This window comes from Melopsittacus undulatus, chromosome 13, assembly GCF_012275295.1.
Source record: "Melopsittacus undulatus isolate bMelUnd1 chromosome 13, bMelUnd1.mat.Z, whole genome shotgun sequence".
Taxonomy (NCBI): domain Eukaryota; kingdom Metazoa; phylum Chordata; class Aves; order Psittaciformes; family Psittaculidae; genus Melopsittacus; species Melopsittacus undulatus.
Window position 1 is genome coordinate 11,337,247 of NC_047539.1, and position 8,990 is coordinate 11,346,236.

Genomic DNA, 8,990 nt, shown 5'->3' on the forward strand with positions numbered 1-8,990 from the left:
CTCCCCCCGCTCTGGTGCTGAAGGCTTCTCTCGAGCTGCTCACCTCAGCAATAGGATGAGAAGCCGGTTCAATCCCTTCTGTCCTGGTTAAAGGGACAAGGGCTGACTGCACATTCTGCTATGGCCTTCAATTACACAGTTGGGAACAAGCAAAGGAAAAACTATGGGATGCTGCTTCTCGAGGGGATAGCAGAGTTAATGACAGCTTGGTGTTTAATATATGAGGCGTTGAAGCGGGTGCATCGTCATACCGATGACCCTAATAGAGCGACAGCAGCTCCAGCCACTGCGGGTGCGCTGGCTTCCACTAAAGCCTCTAGGCCTGACCCTCCCATGGAGCCTGTAGAGTCTGCACCACCCGCCAGCACTGCCTCTGTCCTTCCCGCATGGCAAAAGTTCTTGACAGAGACAGGGGACTATGATCCTGCTGCTCGCTGGGGCCTCTTCAATGCCAGCCACAGCTGAAGGAGAGCTGTTGAATTTAACATTCCCTGTAGTTGTTTGCAGTCAGGCACCTGACACATGGGAGTCAATGTGCTGGGAGCTGCTAAAGGAGCTCAGAAAACCCACAATGCAATATGGCATTAGCGTCATCTTGTACAAGAAGCTGATTATAAACAGCCACGAAAGGCAAACTCATGACTCCTTTTGATACATTGGCTCTGGCTGATGTAATGTTTACACTCCTGCAAAAGGAACTCTTCAAGGTGCATTGGCGAGAGGCTTGCGATGCCTCTGCCCTTGACCATGTGGCAGGAGCCTTCCACAGCTTATGGGGGAAGCAGCCATAACAACCCCACAACTGCAAGCCTACTGCGGGGCGGGGCTTGTGGGGAGGGTGCGTCCACCGAGGCCGGCGTCACGCGCGGCAGCGCCCCCTGGCGGCGGGCGGACCCGCGGAGCGCCCCCTGCTGCACCGGGTGACACGGGGGGGGGGATGGAGGCCACGAGGTCATCCGGGGTCATGGGGACAGGGCAGCTATGGAGGTCATGGAGGGTCATCAAGGTCATGGGGTCATTGGGGTCATGGGTATGATAGGGTCATGGGTGACATGGGGTCATCATTGGGGGTCATAGAGGATGGGGTTCATTGGAGCAATGGGGCTCTGGGGCTATATAGAGCCATGGGGCTGTGGAGCTATGGGGTTATGGGGCTATGTTGTTACCGTGCTGTGGGGCTATGGGGTTATGGGGCTATGGTGTTATAGTGCTGTGGGTCTATGAGGTTATGGGGCCATGGGGTTATGGTGCTGTGGGGCTATGAGGTTATGGGGCTATGGAGTTATGGTGCTGTGGAGCTATGAGGTTATGGAGCCATAACCCTGAGCCAGAGCTCAGCCCCACTTCCCATGGCCTCTCCAGTTCCTCCTCCAGCAGCACAGGGCACAGGCTGGGAATGGGAACGGGGCACCCGCAGTGTGCGGGAGGCTCTGCCCAGCACAGGGCACAGGTGGCGCAAGGACCACAGCTGGAGCCGGGGGTGCCTCTGAACACATCCTGTTCTGTTCCCGGCCGGAGCCCCCTCCTGCCTGGAGCCCGTTCCCAGCTCCGGCCGCAGGCTCTAGTCAGGCACATCCGCGATGAGGTGGATGGCATTCCTTCCCTCCGGTGGATCAGCCGAACCACACAGCTTGGTGTCATCGGCAAACTTGCTGAGGCCGCACTCAATCCCACTGTCCATGTCAGCGACAAAGCTGTCCAACAAGACCGGTCCCAACACCGATCCCTGAGGAACACCACTTGTTACTGGTCTCCAGCTGGACACTGAGCCATTGACCACAACTCTTTGCGTGCGCCCATCCAGCCAGTTCTTTACCCACCGAGTGCTCCACCTATCAAATTGATGTCTCTAATCCAATTTAGAGACAAGGATGTCGTGTGGGACAGTGTTGAACGCTTTGCACAAGTCCAGGTCGGTGACATCAACTGCTCTAACCCTGTCCATTCGTTCCGTAGCCCCATCATAGAAGGCCACCCTATTGGTCAGGCAGGATTTTCCCCTAGTGAAGCCCTGCTGGCTGTCACCAAGCACCTGGTTGTTTTTCATGTGCCCTAGCATGCCTTCCAAGAGAATCTGCTCCCAGATGTTGCCAGGCACAGAGGTGACACTGACTGCTCTGTAATTCCCTTCTTGAAAATGGGGCTTGTATTTCCCTTTTTCCAGTCGTTGGGAGCTTCACCTGACTGCCATGATTGTTCAAATATGATGGACAGTGCCTTAGCAGCTTCATTTGCCAGCTCCTTCAGGACCCGCAGACGGATTTCATCAGGTCCCATGGACTTGTGCACGTTCAGGTTCTTAAGATGGTCTCGAGCCAGATCCTCTCCTACAGTGGGCCTAAGGTCTTCATTCTCCACTTTTTACCTTTAAGGGGAACCACCTGAAGTCTTAACCATGCTTTCCCAAAGAATCTTAGAGAATAACAGAATCATAGAACTGTTTGGATTGGAAAGGACCTAAAGATCATCTAGTTCCAACACCCTGCCACAGGCAGGGACACCTCACACAAGATCATGGTGCTCAAGCCACGTCCAGCCTGACCTTGAACACTGCCAGGGATGGAGCATTCACCACTGCTTTGGGAAACCTGTGCCACTGCCTCATCACCCGCACAGGGAACAATTTCTTCCTTCTAGCTAACCTGAACTTCCTCTGTTTCACTTTAAGCCCATCACCCCTTGTCCTATTGCTACCGGCCCTGATCAAGAGTCCCTCCCCAGCATCCCTGTAGGCCCCCTTCAGATACTGGAAGGCTGCTATGAGGTCTCCATGCAGCCTTCCCTTCTCCAGGCTGAACAGACCCAACTTTCTCAGCCTGTCTTTGTACAGCAGCTGCTCCATCCCCCTTAGCATCCTCATGACCCTCCTCTGGATTTGCTCCAACAGCTCTACGTCCTTCTGGTGAGGACACCAGAACTCTACCCAGTGCTCCAAGTGCGGGTCTCATGAGAGCAGAGTGGAGGAGCAGGATCACCTACCTTGACCTCCTCGTCATGCTGGTGGTGATACAGCCCAGGACACAGGGGGTTTCTGGGCTCAAGCCCATGCTGAAGCCAGCTCATGTTCTGACCCCCAGGCCCTTCTCCTCGGGCTGCTCTGAATCACTTCTCCCTGCAGCCTGTAGCTGTGCTTGGGATTGCCCTGACCCAGGGGCAGGAGCTGCACTCGGCTTTGCTGAACTTCAGGAGGTTGGTCACCTCTCCAGCATGTCCAGGTCCCTCTGGATGCCATCCCTTCCCTCCAGCACGCTGACTGCACCACACAGCTCGGTGTTGTCAGCAAACCTGCTGAGGGTGCTCGATCCCACTGTCTGTGTCACCGACAAAGATGTTGAACAGGGTCTGCCCCAACACCGACCCCTGAGAGACACCATTCCTCACTGGTCTCCAGTTGGACATAAGCCACTGACCGCAGCTCTCTGCGTGCAGTCATCCAGCCAATTCCTTGTCCACCGGGTGTCCATCCAGCAAGTTCACGTCTCTCCCATTTAGAGACAAGGACGTCGTGTGGGAGGATGTTAAATGACATTTATTTGCTCCAGAGAGCACGAACGTGGCAGGAAGGGCCGGGGGCAGCTGCTCACTTGCGGGGGGAGGGCAGGCCCCGGAGGTGGTAGATCCAGGAGCCCCCAGGGCAGGAGACCACCAGCCTGCTGGTGACAGGAGCCGGGCTGCCCGCGAAGGAGACGGTGATGGTGGTGCTGCTCTTGGCGCGCAGCACCTCGGGGGCCCTGACGGTGAAGCCCGGGTGCTTCACTGCGTATTGGAACGCCGTGGCCTTCCGGAAGACGTTCCTGAAGGAGATGGAGGTGGTGCCGCCGGCTGGGATGAGGAAGGGGCCCTGGGCTTCAGGGGGCAGCGCAAGGCCGATGAGTGGGATGCAGTACTGCCCGCCCAATGCAGAGCTGAGCTGCAGCGTGGCCTTGGCTTCGCCCAGGTGGCAGGGCTCAAAGGTCACTTCCATGCTCAGGTCCGAGCCCCCAGCACTGGCGGGTGCCGCACTGATGGATTTTGCCGTCTGGAAGTCGGCACAGTCGGTCTGTGCAGGGGAGACAAGAGACCATGGGGGGTGGGTCACAACAGCAGAGCCAGCACCTCGGGAAGAACACGATGGTCCCCTGGCCCTGGCCTGGCCCACCCACACCACACTCCTGGTGAGTGCCTGCGGGGAATGGGCACGAGAACTGTGCAAACGTGCCCAGCAGGGACAACCCTGCACCCAAGCCCCAAGACACCTGACTGCCAGACCTGGGCTGCAAGGGGGAAGCAAGCCCAGGCACCGTGGTGCCTGTAGAAGCAGCTCCAACCAGGGCAGCAGACACAGGCCCGCAAGGGAGGACAGTGCAGCTGGTGACAAGCCCACACCAGTGGGAAGACCCCTGGGCTCACATGGCCACCCTGGCTCTGCCACGCCAAGCCAGAGGCACTTGGAGCCCTTGGTGGAGAGGGCTGGTGCTGGCCAGAGGAGCTGCCTCCCAGCCAGAGCCCCGGCAGCCGCGCTCACCTGTACGAGGTACTCGGTCTTCTGCTGGGCAAAATGCCGTATTTTGGTGGTGATGGTCTGACGGGAGCCCAGCCTGGTGCGGAAATACACGGGCTTCTCTGGCCTGCTCCAGGTGGCTTTCAGCTGCAGCGTGTAAAACAGAGAGCCCAAGTCGCTGCTCTGGAGCACCAGCTGCCCGCTGCTCTCACCCGTTTGCAGGGGCTGATACTCCAAGACAAGATCCGCCTGGGAGGAAGGAAGGAAAAAGCCACTTTGTCAGGCAGAGGCAGGGAACACGTGTGCCTGACAAGGGGCAGCTGGTCCCTGCTGTGCTCAGGCAGTGCCAGAAGGCTGGGCTGCCTTCCCCGCTCTGACTCCCCTCTCTCGGGCACAGCCTTGCTCCTTCTGGGGGACGGTTCACTTAGGGACAGATCCCAACAGCTCACAGCCCTCCAGCACGATGCCAGAAGCTTCCCACCATAAAAAGCCCCTGTGCTCCCCCAGGGCACACACCACTTCCTGTCAATCCAGGCTGCAGACAACCTGGCCATGGCCTGAGGCTTGTCCTGCAGCCACTCACAGCTGGAAGCACCACACTAAATGAGGGGCACGTGGCACAAGGACCTGCCACGTGAGGCCCACTTGCAGCGTGTTCCAGGGGGCAGCAGGGCAGGCTCCACCAGCACAGGATGATGCCCACTGGGGATATTCTCGCACACTGCTCCCTCTCTAGATCATCGGCAGGGAGCTGCCACCACGGAAGGAAGCCCCACATGGCTCCTTTCAGGCATCAGCCTTCAAGAGCATCCCCTGCAGCCAGGAGCAGGGAGAGCAGAGGGAGCCGGAGGAGCTTTGCCCCTACCTTCGACTGTGCAGGGACAGTAAAGTGCTGGGGAACGCTGACGTCGGGCACTTTGCAGTTGATGTCAAACGTCACCGGGACAGGCAGAGGGTTGTCCACCTTGACGCTGGAGGACACTCTCTGCCGAACAGCGGTGCTCATTTGAACAGTGCCCATGGGTCCTGAAGCCACCGCCTTGAAAGTCACCATGTGGAACAAGTACTCTCCGGTTGTCTCATTGAGGAAGGTCACCTAAATCAGACAGAAAGGGAAGGGCTGCTCATTCCACACATGAAAACAGACCCAAAACAGCCCACTGAGCTCAGCGCCCTGCTTCCAGGAATGGCTGTGAGCACCCACCGAGGAAGAGCACAAGACCACAGAAAGCACGTGCGGTATTTCATAGGCCCTGTGCACGTGGAGGTATGAAGAGGCATGTAGCTTCTTGGTGAGCCAACAGCTCCTTGAAGGGCCCTGCAGACCAGTGTCCTCACTTACCTTTGCCCTGAAGACTCCTTCTTTGCAGGAGAGGAAGGTGAGCTGGTAGTCCTTCTTCACAGAGCTTGGCACGTCCATGTAGGAACACCCCTGCAGCACAGAACTGCTTTCCAGGTTCTCTGGTTTGAGCATGTCAATAACCACCAGGAACCTGTGGGTGAGAAGGACGCAGTGAAGGTCAACACGAAGGACTCCCATAGGATACCCATCGTGTGGGGGTACAATACAGCCCCTCTCACCCTCAGTGCCTCAGGCACAGGGCACCAGCTCTCATCCCCCTTGGAGGAAAGCCCTCCAGGGTGCCTCTGCACAGGCAGAACGTGGGTATGGCCAGACACGGCCAAGGAGAGGGACAAGCTTTCAGGAAGGAGCTTCCAGGCACTTCCAGACTTCCTGGGCTGGACTCACCTCTGTGGTCTGTGCAGCCAGTTGGACACAGGGATGAGCTCCGTGTGGCACTTCCTGCATGGAACCTGCCGGGAAATGGCCCCTGAACACCTGGGGGCTTCAGCAGTTCCTTCCAGGTGGTAGCGTAAGCCTGTCCCGTCCGGCAGGGGGAAGAAGATGGAGCCCTACAGACAACGAATAGGACAAGTCGGCTCTGGAGCACCCCTGGCCAGCCCCATGCCTCAGGCTCTCACTGCAGCAATGTCCAGCACGCCCAGCTGGCAGAGCTCTGCCTGCAGCCCTGTCCCGTGCAGGAGGAGGCACCAGCATCGCACCTGCTCAGAGCTGGTTGTGAGTGGGTGCATGGCCCACAGCACATGGCACAGCTACAGGACACAGAGGCAGCATCTCTGGGCAAAGCAAGGAGACACGGGCCCTGCAGCAGAGCTGCTCTGCACATCCCAACACTCCCTTACTGGCCACACTCACCTGGGCACGTCCCTGCCAGCCTGTGCTCATGCAGGGACAGCCCTGGGCAGGGGGTGCCCATCCCTGATGAGCTCCATTGCCTCAGTCCTGCTGGCCTTAGCCCCAACAGCACTGCCCAGACAGCAGCCTCTAAGCTGGCACAACAGGGGCCCACCAGCCGTGGGCCATGGAAAGCTCATATCCATGATCATTCTTGGTGCCAGTGGATCCCAGACACCTGCCTCTGCCATCTCCTCTGCCTCCACAGCAGCTGAAAGCTGCAAGACTCCTCACGCAGGCTCTACGTTAAAGACATGCTGAGCACGTGCAACCCTAAGGGCACAGATCTGCTGAGCACCCTGGAGACGGAGACCAGAAATCTCTGACCTCATTTCTGGCCTACTGTAAGGTCAGCTGGAGCGGGACAAGGACCCAGCAGCTCCAGCACCCCAGAGCCCTTCTGAACTGACCCCTTGGATTTATGAGCTTGTGGCACAGAAAACATTGCAGAGGGGCCAGTCACCCCCATGTGCCCAGCCTGAGACCTGCAGGAAGGGCTCCTCCCACAGCTCCTGCATGACTGTCAAGAGATCTCTCTCGTTTCCCACTTGCCTGTTCACGGCCAGGAGGGCACTGAGAAACTGCAGGGCAGCTTTGCCCTTCTTGCTCCCTGCAAGCTGCACAAGGACAGGCACAAGTGGTTGTGCCCAGGGCTCGGAGAGCCTGTGCAGCCGTGCGCTGAGCGTGGGGGTCTCTGAGCCCCCTGGGCTGCCACAAGCAGCCACCAGGAGCTGCGCAGAACAAACTTCATTTCTTGGCCTTCAGAAAGCCTGGCTCTTTAGGTCAGCTGCTCCAACACATTTGGTGTCAGGCCCGAGTTCCCAACTGCCCTTTGCCCGTGCCTGGCCCCCAGCCACCACAAAACCCAGCTTCCAACAGAGGGCACAGGACACCTTCAGCTTGGACAGGACCTCTGAAGGTCATCTCGGCCAACCTCCTGCCCAAAGCAGGGTGAGCTACAAGGGTCATGCCACGAGGGTCAGCACACGCTGGCACAGCTCACGTACCTGGTGCTTCTTGTTCTCAGAGCTCATGGTTAGGGGTCTGTAGGTGACCTGGTAGACCTTTTCTTTTTGCCTGGCCTCCAGATGGATCAATTCAGGCCCTTTCCAGTATTTCCCCTCAATGATGGGCTGCAGGGTCCAGGCCTCGCTGCTCGGGTTGGACAGGAGGATGGTCTGGCTCTGCCTCTCACGCACATGGCAGCTGAAAGTCAGCGTCTGTAACAGAGGAGCACAGAGGCTGCTGGGTCGTACCCACAACCCTTCCCACTCTTCTCACGCTGGCTCTGCACCAGGACCTGGAGCACAGGGAGCAGCTTTTCCTTGTCACATGCAAAAATTACGCTTTGGCCATAGCTTTTGGAGTAAATCAAGCTGGTTGCTCTTGAAGAAGGGAGCAGAACAAGCCTTTCGCATGCTGGGTGAAAGGAAACGGGGAGTCCTGAAAGGAAACTCCTGTGCAAGGACAAGATCTGCAGCCACACAGCCCCTTCCTTCGTGGGCAGGAGGAAGAGGAGCTCCACGCTCTCTTTGGGAGCAAGAGCCAACAGCTCCCAGGCTGCCCCATCCCAGGGACTGGATGCAGATGCCTTGCCCCTTCCTACAGCTGAATGCCCTCCCCTGGCCCAGCAGGGGGGAGAAGTGTGGCTGCAGGTGCAGTGCTGGGATACATGGCATGGGTGCTGCAGTGCAGAGCCAGGACAGCTGAGCTGCTCACTGGAGGAGCAGCACCTTGAACAGGGGAGAAAGGCAATGACAGGGCTCAGGAATTCTGGCAATCCTGCCCAGCAGTTTCTCTCTGGGATACCCCAGCACCAGTGAGTCTGTGCTCACAAGTGTCCTTCAGTTCCTGCCCTGGGAGAGATGTGGTGCAGATGCTGGGGTCCAGGGGCCCATCCTGTCCCTGCTGCGTTACCTCTTTGGGGCCAGGGGCCTCCACGCAGGATCCTGTCAGTGTAAGCCGCAGCGCCTCACTGCCCTGGATGAAGCACCGCAGCCCCTCGTACTGGACAGCCTGGCTCAGCTTCGAGGGGCGGAAGGTCACAACCAAGGGGACATCCATCCCTGGGCTGATGTAACCCTTTGTGGGGCTGATGGAAAAGTCTGGCTTGAAGCTCTCCGCGTCCCACATAAACCTTGCCGAGGAAAGCACAAGGACAGGAAAGAAGGATTAGCCACGGGGAGCTGTGAAAGCAGTGTAAGCCTCAGTGTGAGGCTCCAAGTCTCTTGTGGGCTTTCCCACCACATCTCA

General features: G+C 58.2%; 1 protein-coding gene across 1 annotated transcript; it reads right to left on the bottom strand.

The window, feature by feature from the left end:
* Window positions 1-810: 810 nt before the first annotated feature.
* Window positions 811-8,683, bottom strand: LOC117436913 (hydrocephalus-inducing protein-like). The gene is made up of 9 exons (XM_034068987.1): window positions 8,655-8,683; window positions 7,745-7,957; window positions 6,231-6,394; window positions 5,823-5,973; window positions 5,346-5,576; window positions 4,505-4,729; window positions 3,888-4,039; window positions 3,585-3,794; window positions 811-979 (listed from the first exon to the last, which is right to left on the bottom strand). Exons 2-9 carry the CDS (start codon window positions 7,769-7,771, stop codon window positions 811-813), a joined length of 1,329 nt encoding a protein of 442 aa, XP_033924878.1. The 5' UTR covers window positions 7,772-7,957; window positions 8,655-8,683.
* Between the last annotated feature and the right edge of the window lie 307 nt (window positions 8,684-8,990).